A 27,247-nucleotide genomic window follows, 5' to 3' on the forward strand; every position below is an offset into this window, starting at 1 on the left:
CTGCGCAGCGCCGTGACTGCCCGCGGCGAGCCCGGGGCGCCGGCCGGGGGGCGCACGGGGCCGGGCAATGCCCCCCCCCCCCCCCCCCCCAAAGCTCCGCTCCGCCCCGCTCCGGGGCCGGTCCCGCTCCCGCCGCCGTGACGCGGGCGCGGGCGGGGCGGGGGCGGTGCGTGACGCGGGGCGCGCTACCGGCGGCTGGGCTCGGCGCGGCGCGGCGGGGCACGGCTCAGAGCCCGCAGAGCGCGGCCATGCAGCGGCTGCCGGCGGCCCCGCGCCGCTGACCGCCGGCCCCGCCACCGCCGCCATGAACTTCCAGGGCGGGCCCGGGCAGAGCCCGCAGCAGCAGAGCCTGGCGGCGCCGGGCGGGCCGGTGCCGGTACCGGTGCCCGGCCCCTCGGGGCCGCAGCCCGGCGGGCCGCCGCCGCCGCAGTTCGGTCTGTCCAACTCGGCGGCCATCCGCGCCGAGATCGGTCGCTTCGAGTCGGTGCACCCCAACATCTACGCCATCTACGACCTCATCGAGCGCGTGGAGGACCTGGCGCTGCAGAGCCAGATCCGCGAGCACGTCATCTCCATCGAGGGTGAGCGGAGCGCCCGAACCGGGGGCAGCCCAACCGAACCGGGGGCAGCCGCGCCGCGCCGGGCCGGGCCCGGCCGGTCGTGCGGCATCGCGCCGGCTCCGGCCACGCCGCATCCCGCCGCGCGGACCCGGGCCGGGCCGGGCCGTCGCCGCTGCCCTTTGTCCCCGCCGTCCGCCGCACCTGCTCCCGGTGCTCGCCGGGGGCGGGGGCCTCGCCCGCTGCCTGCCCGCGGGGCCCGGCTGCAGCCCTGCCCGCCGGGCCCCGCAGCTGCGGCGGAAAGCGGCCGCGCCGGCCCGCGGGGGTGGCCGGAGGCGCGGTGGGGCCGGGCCGAGGCCTGCGCCGAGGCGGGCCGGGGCCTGCGGCTGCGGCGCCCACCGGTGCCGGGGGCCGAGCCGGGCTCCGTCCCCGGGGCTGCAGGCGCCGAACCGGGCGGGAGGGGAGGCGGGAGGGGAGGGGGCGTGCTCCGCAGCCGCCTCGGCCCCGGCCCCGAGGCCCCGGCGCGGCGGGCGGCGCTGGGGGTCGCGGCCTGCGCGGGGCTGTCGCCCGCCCGCCTGCGTCCTCCCTCCCGCCCGGGGGCTGCGAGCCGGGCGCCGAGCTCCGGGCGCGGGGATGTGCCCTTGGAATCGGCGGGCAGCGGGCTCCTGCGGCGTGCGGTGTGCGGGAGCCCGTTGGGGTGAACACTGCGGAAAACTGCGGTGTCGGCCCGGGCACTCGCCCCTGAGAGGCTGAGGTAGAGCCCGGCGAAGGGACGGATGAGGGGAAGGGGAGGCTGCTGAGCTGGGTGGGCTGGGGGCCGCTCACAGCCACCCGCGGCTCCCTCTGGCTGGCCTTGGTGAGCCTCAGCCCGCTGACCCTGCAGCCAGGCTTCACCCTTCGGCAGAGAAACCCTTGGGGCCACGTGTGCCGTTTGGTCCGGATAAGGGGTCCTGGTTCGCTTTGGCGGCTTGACGAGCGTGGCTGTTCCCCTGCTGTGGTTTTTGTTGTCTCTGCTCGGTTTTGGCAGCATTCTCGGGTCTGCTCCCAGGCACTCACAGCAGGCACATCGCTGCAGGTGGCACGTAGGACCGGTTTGGATAGCGGTGGAATGGAGCAGCGCTGTGTTGGCTGCCACGGCGGGTGACAGCCTGGTCCAGTGGCTCCCCTGGAGCTCTTCCCAAGGTGCTTCCATCCCACTCCAGTCCCTGGGATGATTTCTTTGCAAGGAAGAAAAGTCAGAGGGTCTGTAACAAAAGTCTGTAACAAAAGCCTGAAGGTTTGCGTGTTTGAGGGGATGTAAATTGTTTCATCGGTCTTGCGGTGCAAGGACAAAGGACGTTCAGTGGGATCAGAACAGGGTGGATGTCGAACCAAAAACAAGAGGGGGCTTTTCCCACTTCCGTGACTGGTCGGTGAGGTCTTCTGCCACAGTTGAATTAATGGAATTTAATGAGGTGAAGAGGGAAGAGATAGGTACGAGAGATGAGTGGGAGTGCACAGGCCATAGCAGTGCCCAAGCCCTTGGTGCTGGGGCTCCTACCAGGGAGGTTGGGACGGTCCTGGTGGCACAAAACCTCTCACATCCATTCCCAAGGAGCTCCTGCAGCTCTTCCTTAATGTGCCTCTGATGCAGTGGAAGACCCAAGGTGGAATGCAGTGGAAGACCCAAGTAACCGGCAACTGTGATGACATGGTCTGATCCTGCTTGTCATTCCCATGTTGTGGGATGGAGAAGCTTCCACCTGAAATACTGCTGTAAGAAACCCGGGCTTTACTCCCCAGTTACCCGTCCCTCTGCAGGCAGAGTGTGGGCTCCCTGTGTCTCTGCCCTTGTTTCCCTCCATGCAGGGCTGCAGAGCCGCGCTGGCCACCGTAGGTATCGGGTGCGTGTGTCCTCCCCAGCCATTGCCCTCCTGCGCCATGCAAACATGGGGAAGCTGTTGCCGAGCGTGTTGGCGTTTAGGTGCGTCTCTTAGCAACTTCGCTCGGGGTGCGTGTTTTCTCCTGCTGCTCAAAGCAAGGTGTGAAACAAAATTCTTCCACACGCAGCTGCAGGCAGTCAGGGCCTTCCAAAGCTGGATGGCAGTGGTCTCGCTTAACCCGAAAAGTGAGGGGTGAGGAGTGGCCAGCATGCTCCAGTCACAGACCCATCCTGTCTCTTTTGGTCCTTCTCCATCTTGTCCCTCCCTTATTTCCAGCGGCGCATTTGGCGGAGCAGGAATCCCACAGATTTCCTTATTTTGGTGGCAGTCCCCGCTTACCTGCTCAGCGCTGGGTGAAACTGTGATCCTGGTGAATGTGCCGTGATTCTGCAGTTACCTGCAGTAAGTTACCATCTCTATGTGGGAGGCTGAATTAACGGTGGGGTAATTAACCATTGGAAGAGTTTTGCTGGAGATATCATCTCTTGAAGCGCCCGAATGTGGAAGACAATATCCTTCTAAACTGCGTGCTTTGGGCTAGATACAGGAATTGCTGGAAGAGGGTTTTTGTTTATGGTGTTCATCCAAAGATCAGATTCTGTGACCATAATGATGCATCTGGTCCTAAAATCTGTTACGGAAGTTGCCAGTGAAATCCCAAACTCAACTTCCTAACACTGAGTGCTGGATCTTGCAAGTCTTGCTTATGTCCTCTTACCAGATTCTTTTCCTGCAGGCAATGCCTTCCTTTTTCACAGGGAGAAAGGCAGGGGCCAGTGCCTTTCTGCAGCGCCGTGCACAAGCTGCTCACCCTCCGGCCGGACCTGGGGTGGCCAGTGCTTCAGTGCAGGTTTTCCCCTTTAGAATGTGCTCTGTACAGTAACCTTGTGGTTTTGTGGCTCGTGCTGCAGCCAGCATTGCAAGGAGGGAGGTGAAGAAGGAGTTGGGTAGGGTGCTGCCCCTGGGAGCCTGGTGGCTTGGATGGACTGGGGGAAGGAGCTTTTCCCAAGGAGAAGCAAGAAGAGTCTGGAGTCAATGATGGGATGAAAGCAGCACGTGAACGGACCTGTGGCTGCTCGCTGGTCAGCCTCTCCTGGGCCTGAGACAGCGCTCAGTGTTGCTGTGGGAGGAAAGGGAAATCAGCTTTATTTTGGTCTCTTCCTTGTAGCTGGAGCTTCTTTGCTCAGAGGCTGTGGCAGGAGAGAGCGCTGTCGGGCGCCCAGGGCTGGGGAAGGCGGTGGGCTTGGCTGGTCGCCACCGTCAGCTGAATCACAGGCAGGACCCGGTGGTTTTCAGTAGTTTCTAACCGCCAAATTTGGACAGATTTTCAGGGGGCTAGCGAAAAGCGCTTCCCTCATCCCAGCCGTGTTTCTTTGCCAAATTTCAGAGGCTGCTGCAAGCTGCTGAGCTCCGTAAAAGATTTTGTACATGCATAAAGCAAAATGCTACGCAACTTCAGTTCCGAGGTTGGTGCAACCCCTGCTTGCCGTAAATGTGACCTCCAAGGATGTTACTCTGGAACAGGCTATAGACAGGATTATATTAATAGAATTTGTAATTGGAACAGTAGTTGCACAGCACTTAATTTCTTTCATAAAAGTGAGTTTTCAGAAGTGACCAAAATGCAGCTTCTAAGCAGGGAGAGCGACACTGATGGTGCAGAGTGTGGCCAGAGGGATGCACAGGATGGGGGCTGCGGGTTGAATGGGGCAGCAAGAGCTCTCATGGACCCCCGGGCACACAGGAGGGAGCAGCCAGGAAGATGGAGTGATGGAAAGAGGATCATGGTTACAGAGAGGTCTTCTGTGTGCATGAAGTAATGGAGGCCAGGGGGGAGGAGGTGAAGGGAGATGAGGAGAAGCAGGTGAGATCCATCAGCAGAGCTTTTGTTGAATGATCAGAATCTTTTCCTGATGTTAGCTGTCATGCACGTGTCTTGCAGCCCACCTAAGCTGCAAGGGAAGAGCTCGGAGAAGGTTGTTGACTGTGCTGAGAGGACTTGGTGGCCAGGTAGCAGGAGCAAGAATCTGTCTGAATGGGTAGTCAGAGTTTTACCTGGAACGCATGTTTTTATCATCCTTTCACACCCCTCCAACATGCTGCTAAACTCGTTTTGGTTCCTTTCTGCATTTTAAGAAGTGGGATTAGTTTGGAAAAGATTTCCTCTGTATTCTTCAGCTGTTGCTTCCCTGGCAGAGGCACAGGATGAAAAAAGCCTGGAGAATGATCTGCTGATAGCAGGCGGGTGGTAAACTGTGGCTCTGCATCTGGCTTTAGCTGGGCAGGAGTTGCGTCTGGGTCTTGGCTTTGCATTGTCCCAGCTGTTCTGCTGCATTTATAACCAGAATGGACTATTGGGTCACTTGGTGTGACAGCTTTCATCCCAGGGTTTAGCCTTTTCCCAGTAGGGCAGCTGGATAAGGCATATCTTTGAGATACAGTTATTGTCCAGGGTCTTGCTGCCTGGACAGCATTAGCTGTCCATTATTAGCTGTCTTGCTGTTAATAATTAGCGTGTTTTTTTCAATATCCAACATCCTGGATATTAATTTTTACATTCCTAAGACAGAGTACTCCTTCGATACTGGGTATTTTTGTGTTTAAAGCTGCTTGTACCAGTTAATGGGGTCACTTTCTTGTCTCTCTGATGGCTTAAACTGGCTGAACCATTGTATTCACTTCCAGCATCAGTTTTACAGCTCCATTCTGCATCCTTTTCCAGTGTCTTCAGAAACTGGCTCCTGATGCTCTGATTCACAAAGCAAAATCCAAGGCAGGAGTTGCTGTTGATGCAGTATCTCCTTGAGGAAGATAAGAGCGAAGCTCTCTGGAGTTGTCCCAGCATCCTGCTGTGGTTCTGGGTTGTCCCATGCTGCCAGGCTGCACGCAGGGTTTGCCGGCATGTCCCTGCTCAGCTGAATCAGCCTCAAGTAAATTACACCCTTTGGGAAGGAGGGTGTTCTGCTTAGCTAGCTTTTTCCTGCTAATTCCATGACCTCTGCAGAATTGCCTTGTTTATGTGTGCCTCTAAGTTCCTGAAGGCTGGGAAACCACAGGGATAGTGGTGGGATGCAGTGGGAGAAGCTGGGCTCTACCTCCTCTGTGAGCAGCAAACTTGAGAGCCATCAGCGCATCTCTGCCCCTGGGGCTGGAGCCAGGCATCCCAGGTGGCTGCATGTCTCCTGCTGTGCTGCCCCTTCTGTGTGCTGGCATGGGGCTGGGCTCCTGTGTCACTGCAGTCTCGAGCTTTGCTGGAAATTAAGTTCACGTGTTCTGTTTTGTTTGGGATCTCAGGGCAAAACCTACCAGGTGAGACCTCCTTGGTGGATCTTCTCGAGCCACTGTACATGCTAGCAAGGAAAAGCCCTGGATCCTCTCCCACAGCAAGCGGCAGAGGAGTCAGCAGGGCCAACACTGCTCAACATCTCCCAGAGCCGATGCATGGTGTGAACGGCACAAGCAGAAATGTCTGTGTGGGGAGAGGCCCTGACGCAAGTCCTGGCGCGCAGGGAGATCTTGTCCCCCTGGGATTGATGGACAGAGTAGAAACACTGCTGGAGGAGGCCTGTAGCATGCTTGGACAAATACGTGCACTCTTTAATGATGTTTTATGTTGCATCCCAAATCATCTGGAGTAACCTTTGCCAGATGCAGGTCTCACCTCACAGAGCTCACAACTCAAGAACAAGGTTTTGTGGGAGAGTCAGAAGAGCAGAGAAAGAAATTGCTTGATGCTGTGATTGACAGGAGTTGGAAAAGGTGATAAAGCTGGAGCAGGAGCACTGGAGGATGATCTTGACAGCTGAAGACTGAGTGGGCTGAGGTTACAGGTGCAGTGGTGAGGGAAGAGAAGGTTTCTGGTGCTGCAGGGGCAAGAACTCAGAGATTGTGGCTGAAGAGGAAAAGATGGGGATGTGGAGGTACACCGCAGGGAAAGAACAGATTTGGATGTGGCCTCAGTGCGCGCATTGGAGATTTCTGTGGCTGTGGTTTCACAATTATCTAAATCCAACACACGTGGTTCCTGCTAGAAGGGACCATGTAGCTCTTCCCACCTGGCAGCTCCTTGCCTGCCCTCCCTTTTACCAGCGCTGGCTGCTGTGTGGTGAGCTGGATCAGGGAGCTGCTGTGGCAAAAACCAAGCTTTGCACTGGGATTTGGTAGATCTGTTCTGAGCTGTGCACTGGGCTCACAGTGCGACCACATGAATGTGGGTGTGGGCGCAGGCAAGGAGGGGGTAATGCATGGTCAGAGCTGGGGGCAAGGCAAAATGAACCTCTGATGCTGAGCTTGAGTGAGACAGCTTACAGCAGAGGTCTGTTTACTAAATATCCTGAGCGTGACAGCAGCACAAGTCAAGTGCCTGGGGAGGAGAATGAGAGCCAGTGCCTGTTTGAGGAATGCTTTCTCCAAGTGTTTTGGCAGATGTCAGCAGGTCTTCCGGAGCTCAGTGCAGTTTCTGTGCATTGTTTAGTCCTTGGTGGCTCTCTTCCCTTGGCTTGTTCAGTCTTCCTTGACCCAACGTAAGCTCACAGCTCTCACAGTTTCTCCTAGCAGGGAGTTGCACAGTTTGGTTTCACAGAGTCTTTTTGCTTGTTTAGGGGCAGTTCTGCACCCGTCTGGTACTCCAAGCGGTGACATCCCACTGACCAGCAGCTGCCCGGCCTCTGTCAGGATAGGGTTGGCTATGGCAACTCTGTCCCTGGGAGCTGCCTCTGTTCAGTGTAGGGGGAGACCTTGGTTAGTAGCTGGGACTGTTGTTTGTGCTTTCCTTCTGTGCTCGGGCTGGAGTGGCTGGAGCTTTGCCTGATGAGGATGCAGTAGGAGAGATTCAAGTGTGGTTAGTGCCCGGCAATTGGTCTGTGATCTTGAACCAGCTTTCGGGAGATTTCCTAAACCTCCTGGTGGAGTGTGCCTGCTCTGTGCAGAGACCCTCAAGTCTTGAGCAGTGCTGGACTCTGACCTCCTCTGTAGTCTCGCCAAGGTGAGGATTAATGGCATTTGCACATCTAGGCTGGCTGTTCAGAGCTGGGGATAGGAATTCTGGTTAATTTGGGTGGCCCAAGTCGGTTTAAATTTTGAGATCTGTACCATAAACTGTTTCCAGATGGGCTGGCTGATGTGAAATGGGTGCCACCTCCTCCCCTCATCAGAAGCATGTGCAAGAGTGGGTGTTGCTGGTGCCCCTGGGCAATGGGGTGCCAGCCTTGGAGCTAAAGCCCCGGTCTCACTCTTGGCTGGCTGTGAATGTGAGAGGGCTGTGGGCAGGGGTCATGGCTTCCAAAGAAGCAGCAGTGGGCTGAAGGGCTGATACAAAAGCCTAACTACTAGAAATTGAGGGATACAAGAGCTGCCCCAGCAATGTGCCTGTGATCAGAGCTCTGAACCTTGACAAGCACCATCATACTTCCATTGCATCCCTTGCTGGGCAGGAGGAGTCCTTTCATCTTTGTGATCCCACCTTCCTACTTTGGTATCCAATTTCTTTTAAATCCTCCTTCAGGACTTCCCGTGGCTCAGAGCCTCCTGTACAGCTGCATGGACAAACCACGACCCGTTTGATTTCTGCCTGCAGTGTCTTGCTTGAAAAAGGCAACTATGATCTTATTACCCCTGCAATGCTCTGGGCATCAGTAGTAGCACTGAAGCTGAGGTATTGCCTATTCAGGTGGATTTTCTGGAGTGTTGTAGTGAGAGCGAGGAGTCTTCTGAGGCAGAAAAGCTGAAATTCAAGGTAATTTTACCCTGCTTCCCTGCTGAAAGGAAGTTCATATGGTAAAGATCTGTTCTTCTATGTCTGCTTGCCTCTCCTGCCTCAGTAACTTGCAAAACTGCTGCCCAGTTTCAGCCAAACCCGGCAGACCCCTGCTGTTTCTGAATTCCTGCAAATCCCAAGAAAACAGGTATCTAGACAGAGCAGAGCAACCCAGCTGGTGCCACAGGGAGGGGAAGGGATGTTTGCATCTGTCCTCAGTGGCTCGCTGCCATGGGGCTGCATCTCCACTCTGGCTTGTGTGAGTCACTCTGGAAGATCTTGCCGGGGGTTATGTGTGAGATCTTGTTCTTCGCATGTGATCTGCGTGGTGATGAAATCCACCCAGTCACTGAGGGCGCTGCGCCTCAGCTACAACTAACTGGTTGCTGCATCCAGAATCCTGGTGGTGTTGTGCTGATGCTGTAGTCCTGGAGGTTTCGGAGCCACCGGCTCCACGTTTGTCATCTTGTATCTCAGCCTGCTGCAATGGATAACGTGGGCTGTCGTCCCCTTACTCCCTGTAGCATGTTTGTTTCTCACTTACATCCTGCTGTTGATTTTTGGACAGTTCTTGCTATTTAGCCCAGCAGTGACTCCTGTGCTTAATGAAAAGGGCTTTGCCCTTCAGACCAGCCTCTAGCGAGCACACGTCCCTTCCCAGTCTCCAGTTGAATGACTGGAGAGCAAATCCATGAACGCAGGCAGCAGCGCTGCTGGCCAGATGTTCCCAGCGGGTGATGGGTGCTGCAGGGTTGAAAGCACCCTGGCATTTCTGTTTGGGAACGTTAGGTGTGAGTCTGCTGCTTCCGTTGCAGGTTTTTTTCCATTGCGGTCATACCTTGGAGCCATATCTGATCAGGTTCCTCCTGCAGAAGATCCTGCGAAAACCCAGGGCAAAGGGAGCCCTGCTGCAGAGGTCTCGTGGCTTATTTAAAAATGAGAAGTAGATGCCAGTGAGCAAGCAGGGAGCACTCAGGGACAGTGGGATATCACAGGCTGCATCGTGGACATAGGCTTAACGTCGCAGTCATCTAACGTGTGCTGGTTTTTATGTTTCTGGTGAGTACGGAGGCACAGGAGAGCTTTAAGGAGCAATTTGAAAGAGGATAATAAAGCAGATTTCAGGTTGTTTACAGAGAGCTCTTTCCAAACACAAAGTACAAATGGGAGAAAATAGAGGTGCTTGCTTGAAATTCAGCAGCTGGGAAGTGGAGATTGCTGTCACAGTTTGGGAGGGAGAAGAGTCAGCTCTTCAGCAGCGAAGGAAGGATCGTTGTTAGCGTATGAGTAGGTTGGGAGGGTGAAGACAAGCAGCTTGCAGTTGACGTGACAGAAGAGGAGGACCTGGAGGGGGGATTCAAAGGGAGGGTTGGCCTGCTTAAGAAAGAGAGGTTAGGAAAATAATTTTAGCAGCAGCATTCTGACTGAATACAGATGAGGCACGATTTTATACGTGTGAGACAGTTTTTGGGGGGAAGGGTGCAGTAGTGATTGATGTAGAGTGGAAGCCTGGGGTCTTTGACTGTGTGGCCTGATGATAAAGGCTGTATTTCAGGGACTATAACTTGTGCAGCTCTGTAGGGGCTTAGGGACAATCAGGATATAGAGAGGAGAGTTAGGTCCGTGAACTCTGTTCCCTGTCTGAATTGTGTCCTTAATTCACAGACAGGATCTAAGTGATGTCCCCAGGCATTGAGCAGGAAGGGCTTGGGGGAAAAGGGGACAAAGCTGGGATTAGTAACAGCTCTCTTTAATCATGTTGAGCTTGGGCTTGTGGGTACACACTTGAAATGCTGGAGGGGAAAATAAGCTGAGACTTCATTTTGGACAGGAGACAGTCCAGAAATAGAAAGGCAGAACTATGAATCATCAGCATAGAGCTGAGAGATGGTATTAAATTAAAACATAAGGCTAGCTAGAAGAAGCATGAAGGAAAGAAAGGAGGTGCTATGGTCAGGGCCATGTGAGACACCTGAAAAACAGCAGAGCTGAAGGTGAGGGCAGTCCTTCTGAGGCTGATGAAAGAAGCAGTAAAAAACTAGCAGGAGAACCAAGAGAGTAAAGAGAATTGCTGAGAGCACAAGGGCAAGGTGTGGTGGCTAGTTAGCTTCCTGAAGGAGCAGCTGGCAGGGTCCAGAAGAGAGAGACTTTTTGTCAGGGCTTCTAGTGGGAGACAGCACAAGGGGCAACAGTTTTAAACTGAAAGAAGTTAGGTTTAGATTGGACATGAGGAAGAAGTTCCTCCTGTGAGGGTGGTGAGGCCCCGGCACAGGGTGCCCCGAGAAGCTGTGGCTGCCCCATCCCTGGCAGTGTTCAAGGCCGGGTTAGATGGGGCTTAGAGCAACCTGATCTGGTGGAAGGTGTCCCTGCCTGTGGCAGGGGAGTGGAACTGGGTGAGCTTTAAGGTCCCTTCCAACCCAAACCATTCTGGAATTCCATGAAATCTCTTCCGGTGTTTAACTGTCCTTTCCTTGGAAAGTTTAACCTGAATTTTGTTCCTAATTTCAGCCGCTTACTGAGGACAAAGGGAACAGTTTGTTCCCTTCCTTTTTGCATCATCCTCTTCCCATACATGAAAACTATAGCAGAATCCTATTCTTGAGGTTTAATAACTTCAGGTCTTTGTTGGTGATATCTTCTCATCCTGTGTTCATCTTTGTGCTGCTCTGGACTCCCTCCTTTTGATCACATCCCTCTTGGAAAAGTGGTACCCAAAGGCTGGATGCAGCCCTCAGCCTAAGCATGAGGCAGGACTTAACTCCGCAGCCTTGTGTCTGTTCATGTGATTCAATGCAGTGGTTGCCTTTTCTCAGCAATAGAGTATTGCTGTCTCCTGTTGGTTTGTGATTCACTTTGGCCCCCAGATCCTTTTCTGAGGAGCTGCTAACTGCTGTACAGCTCTCTGTCCTGTTCTTGGGTAAATGATTAATGCTGTGTAAGTGTAGACCTTCCCAGCGGCCCCTTTGGAATTTAATCCTTTTGAGACACTTTCTCCAATTTGACAAAGCCATTTAGGATTCTAATCTTTGCAGTCACTCTTAGTTTCATGCCACCTGCAATTTTAATGAGCATACTTTCTTCCATCATCTGGTTGGTTAATAGAGCTGAACCGAGGAGAAACCTTGCCCAGTTCAGGTTGATACTAGTTTCAATTTGTGTGGTCATCTTTGATAAATATTCTCAGCATAGTTGTCAAATCGATGTTGTTCTGAGTGTCTAGTACATTTATCCTTCCTTAAATTAACTTTGAGAGCACCATGTGAAACAGAGTCAGAAACATTACTTAATGTGTGATGCTTAGCATCTGCTTCTGTGCTGTGCTGAAGGTCTGTGACCCCACTGCAGAAGGAAGTGGTGTTGCTTAGACACCATTTGTCCCTATGTACTAATGCTTGCCTTGTCTTCCAGGGCCTTAGAGGTTGTTGCTGTTGTTGCTTTCGTTTTTTGATGTTTTGAATCGATCTGTGAGATCTCAGCTTCTCTATTTGGTTTTAAGGGTGGGCACTACTCTTGCCTCTTTGGGTGCAGGTGCCTTCCATCAGCAGAGAGCTGTTGGGGCTTTAGCTCTTCTGAGGTTGCTCCAGTGGAAGCAGCCTCAGCAATGAAGCACTCCAGGGTCAAGTGAATCAAAATCTGACATTGCATTGTTTCGCTGAAAGTGTAGATACGTTCTTTGGCCACTCCTCCTTGTGCTAGACACCTCTTTGCTGTTCATAGTGAACACTTACGCAAAAAGGCATAAACCACTTTGTCCTCAGTGCCACTTCTCAATTGCCTTTTCTGTCTGCTGAGTAACAGACCAGTCTTTTTCATGTTGTTATGCTGATTACTGGTGTACATGAGAATTGCTTCTTGCCTTTGCTGTTGATTGCTAGTCTCTTCTTACTGTTTGCGTAGCTGTTTGGAGTTCAGTCTCTGGTGCTGATGCCACTCTTTTGTATTCATCCTTATTAATCTGACCTAATTTCCACTTTCCACATGCATGCCTTCCTGTGCCTGAGACCAATAAGGAGCTCATGTGAGTCAGCCAAGTTGGTCTGCTACCACACTTGTTATTCGTTTGCACCAGCATAATTTCTGTTTGTGCCATTAGCACCACCGCTTTGAGGACCTGCCAGCTTTCTGTAATCCTTTTAAAATTTTTTTCTTCATTTTAGTTTTCCTTTTGGATTTGCCTCCAATAAGATCTTGCCTATGGAATTCAGTAACGTCTGCCTTGGCGGAGTCTCTTATTTATAGCTTACTGTCCTTCCTCTGATACATCGTAAGAACCTGTGGACAGTCCTTTTTCTGCTCTGCCTCCTCCTGACTGCTTTCTTCAGAGGATTCGCTGAAGGATGCTTTAGTAGACTGTAAGAGCTGGAAATTAAGTTGGAAAGAGCAAGATAAAATCAGAGGACAAAACGGCATGTGGCCTGGTGCGAGTAAGGAATGGGTGTGGGAGAATCTGCCCAACCCCTTCTGCTCGGGAGCCCAGGCTTCAAAGTGGGTTGTTGGTGAGAGGATTGCACAATGTGCCTGCGATGAGACATTTAGTGAGCTTGTGGTGAAGGGTACAAGGAAATTGTGGTGATGAGAGGGGTGAGACTGGAGTATATTCCTCTTGTGAGAAGAAAATGTCTAAAAGTAGGTTGAGCTCAGTTAACTGGGTTTTGTTTTTTCAACGCAGAATTGGATACTCGAGTATTGATTATTTTGCTGTGTATTGGGAACTAATAAAACTGATGCTATTACCCCACTATTTGGCTTGATAAATTGTTTGACTGAAGCAGTTCCCAGACAAACATGTAGGTCAGACTGAAAAACGTCAAGAGGTGGAAAATGGCAGAGCTGGCCCTGCTGGAAGGGGTACTGGGAGGTCTCTAGTGCAACATCCTGCTCAACGTGAGGTCAGTGTTGCCATGCAAGCAGGTTGCAGAGAGCTTTGGCCGGTTGAAAAGGTCTTCAAGACCTCAAAGGATGGCGGTTCCACACCTCCCTGGGTAGCACATGGCAGCGGTGCCCAAACCAACCTTTGGTCGGTGGTTCCAGCTGTTAATTCCTCTAGCTACTAATAGCATTTAATTTCTAATTTGCATTAATCTGGTTTAAAGTCCCATTTGTTCACTTGTTACTTTAGATTGGACTAAATAAAACTGTTAACTGAACATTTATTCCCTGAAAAGTTTACTCAAATATGTCTTGATGTTCTTTTTGGAAAGTTGATCACATAATTCTTGTCAAATGTCTCTTTGTAAGTCCATTTATTGTGGCCTTCAAAGATCCTTTATGGCTCTCCATTACTCAGTGTTTTTAAAACAATAAAAAAAATCAGAATATAGGCAACATGCCTATAGTCTGATTCAGCTGCTGTTAACATTTACTGTAACTCCATCTCCTGTCTCTATTGACCATTCTTTTTAAGTATCTGAGCATTGATTAGCTCTTTGCTTCAGCATTGCTTTGAGGACTAATGATGAATTGCTCAGCTGCTCAGACCTTTGAACCTTTCCTAGGATTTGACCCACCATCGTACAGGTATGTCTGGTAATCCTTGGTCCAAACATCTTCCTACAGTGATCGCTGGTAATCCCTGGTCAAAACACTTTGTCCTGGGCAGTAGCAAAAGATGCTTTAGCTGAATGGGCTCAGCTTGCAAAGTGATCCAGATCACTCACTCGCATCCTAGTCCCAGGTTCTGCAAGTTACAGCATCAACCAGATGTTTTTCAACCACAGTCTTTCTTTTACTTGCATTCTTGCATCACATAGAGAAAGCGTTGAATAGCATCAGGTCTGGTACAGATTCGTTCTTACCATTAGAGAAATGTTATTTGGATCTCTGGAAATCTCCAGTCCACCCTATTCAAAGTCAGACTCTCACCACCACTAGACCAGCTTCGCTGTGGTTTTCTCTGGCCGAGTGTAGAAAACTCTTCAGAATGGAACTTTTACCATGTATCTGCGGTAGCTAGTCCCTTAGTGGAGAAGCTTTTCTGATACTTGGTCTCTGTGGTCCAAAGCCATGCATGTGGCTCCTGTCCCTTGTTGCACTGTCTGCTGGTGCTGAGAAGGGTTCAACTGCATCTTTCATGTAGATGAAAGCCACTGTTAGATTGCCCCTTTGCCCCCTCTTTGCCAGACTGAAGAAGCCCATCTCCTCAGTGTCACCGTGTAGATCAAGCCCCTCACTGCTTGATAGCTATTGGACCCTTGCTGGTTTTATAACATCCCTCTTGAACTAGGGAGCCCCAGACTGGTGCAGCTTCACCAGTGCTGAGAGAAATGGCGAACTCCCTCAGTCTGCTGACCATGCATCTCCTGAAGTGACTGAGGACATGGTCTGCCCCAAATCCAGGCATCTGCCTGTCTCCATGCTGAGCTCATTGAGGTTTCTCATCTCCCAGTCCAAGCTTTTCATGGTGTTCGTGCATTAGAGCTCTGTTGTTCAGCATATCCACCTGCCCAGTCCTGGGTCAGCATTATTGCTGGGGGGGGTCACTCTGTCATTACACGGGTGGTCGATTAAGGTATGGCATGATACTGGCCACTTATTGACCCACGGGCTGCTCTGCTCGTTACTGCCTGACAGATGGTTATTGAGCCATTGATTGCTGCCCTCAACCTGATGGTTCAGGCAGTTCCTGCCCACCCTTACTCCTGTTGTCAAACCTGTATTTCTTCAGCTCAGCTGTTTCGTGAGGCAGTCAGGGTGATCCTGGATGATTTGCCATGGTAGATCCTGGTTCCTTGTTACCTGCTTGTTGCTCCCACGTTTGGAAATGGTCTCCAGAAGGATGCAGAGCATGGTCCTTGCAGAGGCTTATGGAGCTGGCTGTCCTGGCATTAGCCACCTTGCATGTTGTGGAGACTGGCATAGCAAGAGCGTTTTCCCAGCTGTCTGGAGCTTCCCCATATTGCTAGGATGGCTCTAGAGTGTCACTAGATAGCATCTCTCACCTGGAAGCGTGAAGTCCCTCTGTCTTTTTTCTGAGACCAGTCGTTTAGTCAGCTCTTACCGTGACTGCGTATGTCATTACTGACTTCACAGTGTGAATTTATAATAGAAATACTGTATAGTTATAAGTCACATCTTCATGCAAACATAAATTGTCTTTATTGGCAACACTTGAAACATCTGGAGGAATGAAATCAGATCTATAACTTGAATTTCTGTTGTAAGAAAATCAGTTCCATTTAGTCTTTCCCTTTACTTTGTAGGGGATTCATGTTCAGATGGCTGCCTGGGGGAGTCTGCGTGTTCTTTTCAGGATAATGCAGGTAGCTTCACTCTGGTCAGTCATTCCCGAACATCTCCGTTATTTCAATATTCATTAAAAATCAGCAGGAGCAGAAGAGTGATCCTTTCTGTGAGCTCACTCTTTCTAAGACCATCACACTGAAGTTGTTGTTCTCTGGTATCTGCCGTGGTGGTTTCTTGCTGTGTCTGTCCCGCAGGAGCGCTGTGGAGGTACCGTATTTTGCAAAGCTGCTTCCTGTTGTACTTTGCATTGTTGAAAAACTTCTTTTCCTGAAGTCTTCAGCTTCCTATACCAAGTTTTGATACTTCCTGCGTTCAAGATCTTATTGACATCTGTTTCCTCCTCTTTTTTTCCCCCATTTCTTACCCTGACGTTATTAGCCTCTAAGTTCGTTCAGGTCTTTTAGCCAAGTTGTCATCTTTATAGAGTTTTGGCTTTTTGGCTATCTGATAAGTTATAATGAAAATGTAAAAAACCTAAGCAACAACAAAAGTCCCAAACAAACGAAAAGACAGATGAAACCAAGCACCCCTTCAGACCTGGGATGCCAAACCCCATTTTCTCAGTGTAGAATTGTCCCATAGGAACATTCATTATCTAAGACAATCAGAAGCACACAGGCACTTGTTCTCTGTACCTCCTGGTACGTGGGGATGCTGGAAGAGACCCCAGCTGGGCTCTGTCACTGAGAGCCCATGTGAGGCTCTCCAGCAGGCTCAGAGTTTGTAGCCATGAACAGCACTGGAGCTGAAACTGGGGGTTGTGGCCTCCATTTCCAACAGCCTCTTGGCCCTGGGCAGAGCCTGGTAGCCTTTAGAAAGCTGGTTGCATCCCCTGCTGCCTTCTGTTCTCTTGGATAAGCGGGAAGAAGTTGCTCTTATGCCCACAGCCCCTGGTGAGGCGGTGTCTTCCTTCATGCGGTTTGGCTGGGGCCATGTCAGTGGGTGAAGCCCCCACCTCTGTGCCCTGGTGCCTGTTTCCTTTGCAAGTGGTGTGTCATGCTCCTGCTCTCCCTGTTGTCTTGGGCTGTCTGTGTGTCCAGGGCTGTCCCACTGCTGGCAGAGCCAGGTCCACTGGGCTCCTCAGCAGCACTGACCCCAGCCTCACGTCCCTTCCTCTCCTTGAGCTAATTCCGGCAGTCCCAAATGGCAGTGGCGGGTGCTGGATTTAGGTGGCACACTAAAATAAATGCACAGTTAATGGGATTTTAGGTTAATTCATTGCTGAAGCAGGTGGTGTGCAGTTTCCTCCAGCTGAAGAGGGCAGCATGTCAGAGGGACCAGGCAGGTGAGGTCCCCTTGGTGTGTGTCCCCCCACTGAGGGGTACATTGCCATGTTTGTGCCTATCCAGGCTGGGGAATGGCTTGTCTGACCCACGGCTGGGGTCAGATGATGGGGACCGCAGCAGGGACACTGGCATGTGTCCCTGCAGCACGGCTGGTGGCCCAGGACATCTCCTGCTCACAGTGCTGCTGGATCAGCGCTCTGCCCGACACCAGGGCCCTTGGGGATCCGCTAGAAGCAGAACAGCACAGCACGTCAGGGAGGAAACCTGCGCCTGGAGCTGCTGTGTCAGCATGTGCCGGGCAGCCAGCGTCCATCCGTCCATCTGCAGCGCTGTGTCCGAGGTGAGTCAGCCTGTCTCCACACTGGTGACTCAGTGGCAGACTCCCCCGTGCTGTGCTGCCTGTGCCTGACTCACTGCCACTGCCAGCCAGAGGCACCCACTGCCCGCTCCTCTCCGCCAGCCCAGGGCTGTCAGCTATACAGGCATGTATGACTGTATCCCAGGGAGTTCTCTCCAGAGGCTGGAGGAGAGTCTGTCCTGAGGCACACATGGCTTTCGTGGTACATCAGCTGTAGGTGTAGTTTAAAGCCATGCTTTTGTGTCTTGATACGGAGCTTTGCCAGCACAAGGGTGGAGATGGCTCCATGTGTGCTGTGACTGGAGCAAGGCCCATGCCCGCAGACTGCTGTAGAATATGACTTCTCTCCATCTTCTCCAATTTGGAACTGTCTGTCTTGGAGCAGAGTTAGGATTTCTGTGGGTGACAAGTTGATCTCTTAGAGACTGGGACATTGCTGCCCTGACCTGGCAGGAAGGGCTTAAGGAGTATGGTTATAATCATGGCAGGAATTTGACTCATGGTCAGGTTTCCAGTGCCTTCGGGGCAAGGGCAAGGCAGCAGAATTCATGTGTTGCGGAAAATTACTCTCCGTTAGCGTGTTATCCACTGTCTGTATGTTTGTCTGTGTGGTGGCGTGTGATCAGAGCTGAACTGAGCAATTTGGTCCTTGGACTCGGCTGTAATGGCCAAGAGGAGAGACTCCCTGAACCTCTTAGCTAACAGGCATGCTGACCGCAATGATGCCAAGGCATCAGAGCACCAAGAGAGCAGTTTGGGGAGGTGACACCTCAAAGTGGACCTGTGGCTGGGCAGAACACAGAGGGACAGCTCTTCTCTCTCCTGGGAGATGCCTCTGTGTACCCAAGTGCTTCCTCGGTGTGGGTAGATCCCCTAATCTAGCTCTACAGCCTTGATTATGCCACCAGTATCATGGCTTATGTTGTGTTTTGCAAGCCAGGATACTTGTTTCAGAAGGCTTGTGGTGCTGCCTGGGTCCTCAGCTTTGTTTTCAAGTGAGGCTTGTGGCTGCAAGGTGAAATGATGACAGTAGGGTTGGACAGGGTAACCCTCTGCTAGCGATAGTAATTAGCACCTTGGCTCTACACCGCTCTTTCTTCAGGTTGACCATAACAATTGCAGTGCTTTGCTGTGTCAGGTGAAAGAGGCGGCATTAGCCTCTTCTTGTGCCGCTTGGTACTCATACTAGTGCCTGAAGCTATCTAGTAACTAGCGGAATGACTCACAAGTACAGAAAGCCTTTTCCTAGGCTGAAACATCAGGGAAGCCTTGGTCAGCAGGATTGCTGTACATTGGCCAAGATCAGCTGCCGACATACAAGCAAGCGCTGGATTCAACCGCTGTCAGTCAGGAACTTCATCTCCTGATGGACTGATGCAGAGTAAGCTCTCTGGACGCTTGACTGGTAGGTGAAGCAAGAGTAAATACCAATGGCACGGAGCTGCCTGAGCATGGCTGGACATGGTGGCAGGGCTGGAGAGTGGCTTGGCTGTGTCGTCACTATGCAGCCTTTGGTGGGGTGGTGGGATGGGGAAGCGATGTCTCCTGGCGTTGGAGATGGGAGTGCTGGCAGGTTTAACAGTTAAATACCCGATGTTGGTAATTGTCTTTAAGCTGAAGTCTCTAATTCTGTTGTTTCCATGGAAATGGAGTGATCTTGTGATTAAGACGTAAGGCTGGGTTGGTGAGCACTCCAGTCTGTTGGAGCTGCAGGCTCTTGCTTCATTCCCATGATTGCTGCTCTGAGGTACCATGTGTCTGTCTGCTTGGACTGCAAGGGGGGATGCAACCTGCCGTTATGCAGAAATATGAATACCTGCTCTCAGAAAGGTGGCCCAGAAAACCCTGCTTGGTCCCTGAGGATCCTGACAGAGCCATCTTCCGGTGCCTCGAGGGGTGGCATTGCTCATGCCATGTCAGCTGAGCAGGCTATCCTTGAAGGGAGATGTGGGATCCAGAAGCTGGGGGAGTTGTCTAACTCAGCGTTTGGTGGCTGTGATGGAGGTGACACCACTGAGTCAGTTCCCTCTGGCTCCTCTGAAGTGGGAGTGCAAAGTAGGTTGCATGACTTGAGTGCTGAAAGTGCTTGTTTTTCTCCATTGACTAGGAGAACTGAGGGTGACTGTATCAGATGTAGGTATTCAAAACACAGATGGCTTTGACTTCAGCTTGAAAAGAGGACGAGGAAAAGATGTGATGGGGCCCACTTCTTTTTGTGGTAGCCTCCTGTGTTAGTGCAGAAGGGGCACTCAGGCTAGTGGGATTCAGCAGAGCATCTCCCTGCAGAGCTACCTCATGGAAACCAGCGTCTCCAGAGCAGATCTGTTCTTAGCTTGGAGATCTGGTCCCTTCAGCCCACCTCTCCCTGGTGCTCCCACTGCCTTGCCTTGCTGAGTGTCCTGGCTTTGGTGTTTCTCCTGTTTCTGTGTCCAAGGCAATACGTTGGGCTGATCTGGAGTGCAATCTCGCAGGTGCCGTGGTCTCCTGTGGGTGGAGGTGCGTTGTCAGAAGGGAAGAGGAGTCTGTTCCTTCCTGGGAATTGCTCCTTTGTCCTTTGGGTGCTGAGACATCACAGAAATGTAAGAAGTGTAACTTCTGTGTAAACTCCCCCATGTGAACTCTCAGTTACTTAAGCAGCCTGTCTGTATTTCTACCTTTACTGCCTTTCCTGTAGCCACAGCAGTTCTAAAGCTGGCACAATACTTTATTCACCATACAATGTAAGAAAGATATTAAACAAATACCTCACTGATTTCCAGCTCATCCCAGGGATTACATGAAATGATACATCATTTAAAGCCCAGCAGAAGATGTGTTTGAGTCTGGCCCTGTTTAGATTGTGCAAGATCCTAATTGTTGTGGTAATTTGGGAGAGACCCTCTGTGGGGCCCTGCTGTACAGGCGTTTAACGGGGGTTAGAACTTACCTTGCCGACATAGAAGGACGGGCTAATGATTTTATGGCTTTGACAAGATCGTCACCAGGTACAGTATGGAATTTTGATGTCTATATTTTTTTTTTAATTAATATGAATAGTTGGAAAAAAGCACCATAAAATCATTTAAAGCCTGGGGGAAACAGCTAATAGAATAGTAAAGGGTTTAAAAGCAATCAGATCAATTTAGAAGCCGAAGAGAGAATGTGACTCGTTGGGCAGTGCCCAAAGCTACACAGATTCACCTTTAAAGTACTCATTTTTGTCAGAGAGTATGTAACCGTTGGAGTAACTTCGCTACAGATGCAGTAAACACTTGCAAGGCCTCAAGTGAAAGCCTGGTGTTTCTTTGCAAAGTCCACGCTGTCTCAGGTACAGGAGATGATTTTGATGCTGGATTTATTGAGTGGGTTTTTCTAACCTGTGCTGTGCAGCTAAATGGGATAGGGATGATCTCTGCTGTCTTTGTAATTGTTATCAGTGACAAAATACAGAGGATTCAGTAGGAGTCCTTGATGTCAGCTGAAAAGCCTGGCTGCATCTCTAATACAACTTGATTGCATTCAAATAAACTTAAGCAACAGTGATAAAATTATAAATCAAGCACTCAAAATTGAGAAGTGCTAAAATCAAAAGCGCCTTTGTATTTCTTTGTGTTTTTAAATTCCTTTTTCATTAGGCTGTCAGCAAGGAAGCCATCTAGCAGATCAAGATAGAAACTGCTCTGCTGCAGTCTGTGTCTTGGCAAAGCCCAGCCTAAAGTGGAGGCTGTTGTGCATCTTCGGCTTGAGCTGTTGACGTGTGGGAGCCAAAGGCTGACTCGCTTCCCTGGTGTCGGTTCCTTCTGCATTAGTTTGAATTGAGAGGGAGCTGGAACTAGATGATCTTTAAGGTCCCTTCCAACTCAAACCGTTCCGTGATTCTGTGATGAGAGCAAGGGGTCTCTTTACATCCGGCAGTATAAACAGCGAAGTGTGAACAGCAACTCTCAAAGGAGTTGTTCCCCCCCCAAGTTCGTATCACATTCACAGACTGCAAAAGTCATCTTGTACGAAGGATGACCCCGAGCCAGCTGCTCGGCTCCGGTTCCGTCTCCGAGTTGTGGAGGTGCATCAGCTCTTCAAGCAACTCGGTCAAAGCTGGAAAAATGTACAGCTTTGGCAAAGCTACCTTATTTTTCCCTAACCTCATTTTTGGAAATGTCTGAATTGCTTTTGCTGAAACTTCTAAAAATACCAGCCTAATGCAGAGAGCAAGCATGGAAAATTTCAGCGTGAATAGTTAGTTTGGCAAAGTTTGCAGGCCCTGATTCTGAGCTGCTGCGGTGACTATTTGACAGCCGAAATCACACATGCTGCCAGCAGCCCTGTGCACGCAGAGGCCCACAGGGGAGACGAGAGGCGAGTCCACTCTTAGTGCCATCATGAAAGGGGCTCCCTGGGCTCTTCAGCCCATCATCACCCTGTCCTCTGCTGCCACCCAGCCTGTGCCCGGGGCCAGGATGCGGGCTGGACCGCTGGTCGTTCGTTCTCCCAGCATGGAGCTATTTGTTTGACATGGATTTCCCGAGCCCAAAGCAGTGTCTCTGTGTTTCCGTAGCCTTGCACTGAGCTTTTGTCCTTGAATTTGCCTCATCATCTGCTGAGCGCGTGTTAGCATCACTGCATCCCTCAATGAGGCGTTTTACAGCTTACTGATGTTTTATATGAATAGATCTCTTTCTGCTCTGAACCTGCCTGCTGATTAATTGGATTTGATGTCCTCTAGTTTGTGTTTTGGGAGAAGCAGTGAACAAATTGTTCCCTTGTGGCTGCCTGCTTTCTTCTCCTGACATGGAAGACTTAATTCCCTCTTTGCCAGCTTCCTTTTTCAGGCTCCTTGTACAGAGGCTGTTCCATCCTTTTGATCAGCTTCTGCCCTTCTCGGTACCTTTTCTAGTTCCCTTCTGTCTGTTTCTGAGATCTGGGTCAGAAGCGCTGGGGAGGGTGAGGAGCAGCACTGGAGCAGTGCACAGCTGTGAGCCATGGGCACGTTGTGGATCGGGGCGAGAGCATTGCAGTGGTCCCCGTTCTGTTCTTCATCCTCCTCCTAGTAATTGCTAGAACTCTGTTCTTTGATTGCTGCTGAGCAGCGGACTGATGTTTTCATAGAGATGTTTAGAATAACCTTCAGATTTTGAGTGGTAAGAAGTTGGAGTTCCTATTGTGTATGTAAAATAAGATTACTTTCTTTTCCTGAGTATGCCACTTAACATTGATCACCTACTGTTCTGTCACCCAGTTACTCAGGATTTTGAGGTCCTTTCACAATGCTTTGTCTTAGTTTCTGCTATCCTGACTCATGCTTTGGAGCTGATCTGAGTTTTTTCTTTCGGTGGTTTTGTTCTTTCTGTGCTTACCTGCAAACACTGCACTTGTTCTAGCACCTTCCTCTTCCTGAAGCTGTGGAGCTGCCACAGCCTGAGCTGCAGCAGAATGAGGACGTGCTGCCTGCCGAGAGACTCGCTTCGTCCATCCGGCCGAGCAGAGGTCTCTGTGAACCAGAGCCTTTTGTCTGAGCCTGATGTAATTTATTCTTTCTCTGAAGTTCCTTTCAACCAGCTGGCTGTTCCTCTGCGTGTCTGAGGCCGGGGCAGGTTTCCTGTTTGCTGCTCTTCCGGCAGTGCTGTGCTGTGGGACCTGCAGCTGGGTCCTGCTGTGCGCTGGACCCTGGTCCTGGAGGTGCTACCACCACTGCGGTTCCTTTCTGGTGGCTTTTATGTGCCCTCTCCAAGAGCTGTGCATCCTTTCAGCCCAGGTTTCTCCCAAGGAGGGAAGCCGCGGCCCTGGGGTACGTGCTGTGGTCTCTGGTGCTGCTGTTCCCTGACACAAGGGGCAGGTTTTGGTGGTGGAGGCACAGGGAGAGCTGAGCAGTGGCTCCCTGCAGATCTCTCCTGCTTTAAGGACTTCCCAGCCTGCACCAGAGCCTGCGGATTTGTTGTTTGGCCAAGGAGACCTTGGATGTCAAAGATGGTTAAAGATGGAGTGAATGTTGCATTTGTATGCGTGTTTGCTCTGATGGCTTCAGTGCAGGGAAAAGGGGAGCTCTGAGTGTAAGGATCCACAGCTGCCTTCGTAAGTGCTTCGGTACCCGGAGCTCCCGAATTTTGCAGTGATCTCCAGGCAGCAGATAACTGGTGTGCTTGCTCAATCCTCGCCCACAGCGCTGGAAAGCTGAAGAGCAGCTGAGGGCAGATGCAGGGAATGGGGGGGGGCCTCAGTCCTTGAAGCATGGCTCACTGTGGCCCCTGAGTGGCACAGCAGTATTTACTGCGATGCCAGCCCTGCCTGGATGCCTGCCATACTCTGCCTGCCTGCTCACAGAAGGGTCAGGGCTCAGTCCGTGTCCAGCACCCCAGGGAGTGATGGGGAGCTGAAAACAGCTCTTCTCTGGGCTGAACCAGCCCCGTTCCCTCAGCCTCTCCTCCAGGGTGAGCATCCAGCCCTGGGTATTCCCATTCCCTTCACCAAACCCCCCCACATGCTGTTCAGAAGCATTCTGTCATGGGGCAGTGGTTGCACTCCTTCCTGCTATCACTCTTCCTCCAGCGTCAGTGGCTCAGTGCTGTTCATTCCCAACTTGGCCCCAGAACAGTGCAGCACCAACCACATTGAAAGAGATATGAAGACAGCAGGTGGAGGTGGGCACTGCCGCTGCACCGCATCTGCACTGCATCTGTCTGCGCATGCCAGACAATGTTCTGGTGCTCTGATCGCGATGCAGTTTTAGATGTGAGCAGCACTGCGCAGTGGATGGCAAAGTTGCCAGGTTTGGTGTTGTGGCGTTTCCAGTGTACCAGTCCACTGCCAGCCTTGGGCATTCCTGGAGGAGGTTCCCAGCAGTGTTTCCTGCTGCGCCTCCACTAAAGTGATCTCTGTGGAGCCATCCAGCCAGCCCTGTCCTCAGTACTGGATCATCCCTGGATAGGTAATGGAGGGCAGGACATTCCGCTCCTTCCCCTCACAGTGCAGCTCCCCAGCTCCTTCTCCCTCTGTAACGGTTGAGCAGGGATGCAGTGCTCTTTGTGGTGGTGGTGTTTGTGTGGCACTCGCAGGTTACTGTTTGCTTTAGAAGGGTTGATGTCACAGAGCTAAACTAAATAAATAATGAGCTGAAGTACTTAGGGGAAAGAACGTAAATAGCAAATGCAAGCAATAATTATTCATTTCTAAGGAATGTCTTGTTTGTGCCCAAAACACCCAAAGCCCACAATTAATGAAGAAGGCTGCGCTGCTTCAGAATTCAGGCTGGCATACAAAAGAGGTGGCACCTCTGAACAATTAAGACCGTCACAGAATTAATCATTAACGGAGAAAAAGTTGATATTATGCAGCGTAAGCCAAGACTGCAAGTGAGAGAACTGAAGGAATAAGACGCAAGGAGAGGTCTGCATGCAACTTGGTTAGTGGCAATTGGGAATTAGGAGGTTTATTTTTTACCTACAGCGCTGGCCCATGGCTGGCTAAAGTGCACGGGTTGTCAGTAGCCATGCAGTACAAGCATTGTCATCCCCTGGTTGGGGAGATGAAATGCTTTCCCTGGAATGGTTGTTCAGTGTTGGGCAGCAGCTACCAAAATCAGGTATTGAAGATTCCCGGCTCTGGGTAGCTTGCAGCCAGGAGCCCTGGGGAGCTGCTGCAAAGCTCTCTGATCTCTGGCCTCTTGGTGGCTCCCGCATGAGAGGATGACTGAGACTGGAGCTGGCTAATGCTGTGCCAGCCTCTAACAGGATAAATGGGATGACTCAGGTATTTATGATACAGTTAGCCTGATATCGATCCCTGGGAAAGAGCACAGTGGCTGACACAGTCTGAATTAATGAAGAATTAAAGGAGGGGAAATGAGTGCCAAGTAGCATGTTTGATGGGATTTGTGTTCCATATCGCTGATGACAACTCCTGAGCACAGAGTGATTAGGTACAGGTATTAGTAATGAAATAAGATGTTTAGACTTCTTTATGATACTTGGTTTAGGACAGAGTGAACTTTGATGAAGAAATGAGTCTGTGGTCAATGTGAAAACAGTAAAATGGAATAAGAATTAGGACCTTGGTGTGTAGTTGTAAATAAAACTGGTATCTGAGCAGTTAGGTGTGTGATGGGTTTTGTGGGAGCTGTTCTTCACCTTGTAGCATTGAGCATATTGGTTGCTGGAAAGAAATAACCCGGAATGGGAATTGAATTAATAAAGATTACGTAAAGTGGTAAAACAGGGAGGAATCCCAGCAGTGAGGGACGTGGATCAATCTGGTGGAGGAGAGGGAGGGACTTGCCTGGAGAGCCAGGGGCTGGGGAGATATAAGGAACTGGGCTCTTTCCTTGGTGGAAAATGAGCTTCCAGCGCAGTGCTGAGGACAGAAGGGGTAGCGTGGGTTCTCTGTGTGTGTGATTGTCTGTAGGGAACCTGGTGGGAGACGTAGAGGCTGGGCTGGGACAGTGCCTGGTTCTGCTGTGTGCACACCAGCGGAAAAGCATTGGGAAACCAGGGGGATCGAGAAAGACTCGTGAGTTAGTGACCGGCCTGTGGCATGTACCCACAGGAGGGGACTTGAGCAGCCCTCCTGTGTCACAGAGACTGTTGGGAGGTTATTTGATCGGAATTAGGGGGGCAGTCCCTTCCTTTCACAGATGATTAGAGGCTGAAGTTGAAAGATGCTGTCTGTAATTAAGACACATGTTTTGGAGAGGTAAGGGCAGTAATTCAGGGGTAGGGGGGCATAGACACATCTCTTCTCTCCAGTCCCTGGAGCGGGTTGGTGGGAGGTTAGTGGACAGAGGATGTCGTGCATGCTGCCTGCAGCATGGATGCCAGGGATGTTTTGGGTGGCTGGTGTGGGACTGTCGAGGCACCGACAGCATGGAGTGCTCGTGTGAAGAGGGATCTCAAACACAGCAAGTTCCTCTTGCTGGCCCAGCGTATGGTTCGGTACGGCTTGTTGTCCTGGCGTCCTCCCTGCTGAACAGCAGCCAGTTTGGGCATGGTGAGAGGCACCCGAAGCTGTCACCTCCTGCCCCAGCCGCACGGGAAGTTCACATGGGTGCCAGTGTGGTTGAAGCCTTCCTGTGCGCATCTCTGCGGTCAGGCAGCAGGGACCTGTCAGGCTCCCCTGGGACTTCGCAGGGCGGGTGTGAGATGGGGCAGAGCAACGTGGAGGCTGCTCCCTCCCATGGGGACCACTGGGTGCATGCTTCCCTTGGGAGCATGAGCCATCCCCAGGCTGAGGGATCGGGGGTTGCAGTAGGAGGCTCTGGGGGACTGTGAGAACATGAGAATGCAGGTGGGAGGCCAGCACCCTCTGCTGTGTGTGGCTTGCGTTTTTTGTTTTCTTCTTTATTTTGTATCTGTCTGATGATGGTTTGGTCTTTGTGCAGAGGCCTTGGGGAGGAACCTGAAGTGCCTGTGTCAGACAGAGCTCTGCTCGCCTGGGTGCTGGTGCGTGCAATGGCGTGTGCTGATGGAGAGGAATGGCTGGTGGGGCTGCTCCAGGGTCTGCTTGCTGAGTGCTCCGCCTGACCCACACGCTATGGAGCCTCTCCTGCCACAGGAGCACAGGCTGGACACCTGGCGTCAGGCAAGAGCAGTGCTGCTGCAGAGCGGGGATGCAGGCAGTGGAGGGGAGGTACTTGGGTGGAATTCCTGGCACGCTGTGGCTGGTGCAGCTGGTGCGTGTACGGGGAATAAAGCAGGAGCACACTAGCTGGGGGGCTCTAGCAGCATCACCAGTTTTCCTGGGTTGCAGTCTCCATGCAATGACCAGCATCCAAATCTGCAGCTCAGCTGGCAGCGGCTGTGTCATGGTTCTACAGTTCTGTAGTTCAAGCTGTCTGGATTATGCGAAAAGGGTTGGTACAGTTAGATTAAACATAATCTTTTTTTTACATAAAACAAAAAGGCATACAAAATGGCTCTCAAGGAAACCGCACTAAACCCCAGCAAATGTTACTTTGGTTCCAAAAGCCAACCTTGGGAAAATTTCCATTTTATATCCTAATTTGGGCTCTTTTGCATATGCGTTTTGATGCAGCCTTTAATTATGTGCTTGTCTATTTTCCACAAAGCACTGCCTTACTCAGGATGAAAACGTGCATTCAGGCCCCAGGTAAGGTCGTGTGGGCAACAGCAGGGTGGGCGCTGCTGCCTCTCAAGCTGTAC

At 51.4% G+C, this 27,247-nt stretch overlaps 1 protein-coding gene across 2 annotated transcripts in view; it reads left to right on the plus strand.

Annotated features, from left to right (window-relative positions):
* Window positions 1–209: 209 nt before the first annotated feature.
* AGAP3 (ArfGAP with GTPase domain, ankyrin repeat and PH domain 3) overlaps window positions 210–27,247 on the plus strand; it is a 136,410-nt gene continuing 109,372 nt past the window's right edge. The window contains exon 1 of one of the 2 annotated variants that reach the window (XM_065667123.1): window positions 210–581. In XM_065667123.1, coding sequence (XP_065523195.1) covers window positions 305–581 — 277 coding nt within the window. In that variant the 5' untranslated portion in view covers window positions 210–304. The remainder of the gene's footprint in view (window positions 582–27,247) is intronic. The other variant, XM_065667122.1, reaches the window with a different exon arrangement.

Source organism: Lathamus discolor, chromosome 2 (genome assembly GCF_037157495.1).
Source record: "Lathamus discolor isolate bLatDis1 chromosome 2, bLatDis1.hap1, whole genome shotgun sequence".
Taxonomy (NCBI): Eukaryota; Metazoa; Chordata; class Aves; order Psittaciformes; family Psittacidae; genus Lathamus; species Lathamus discolor.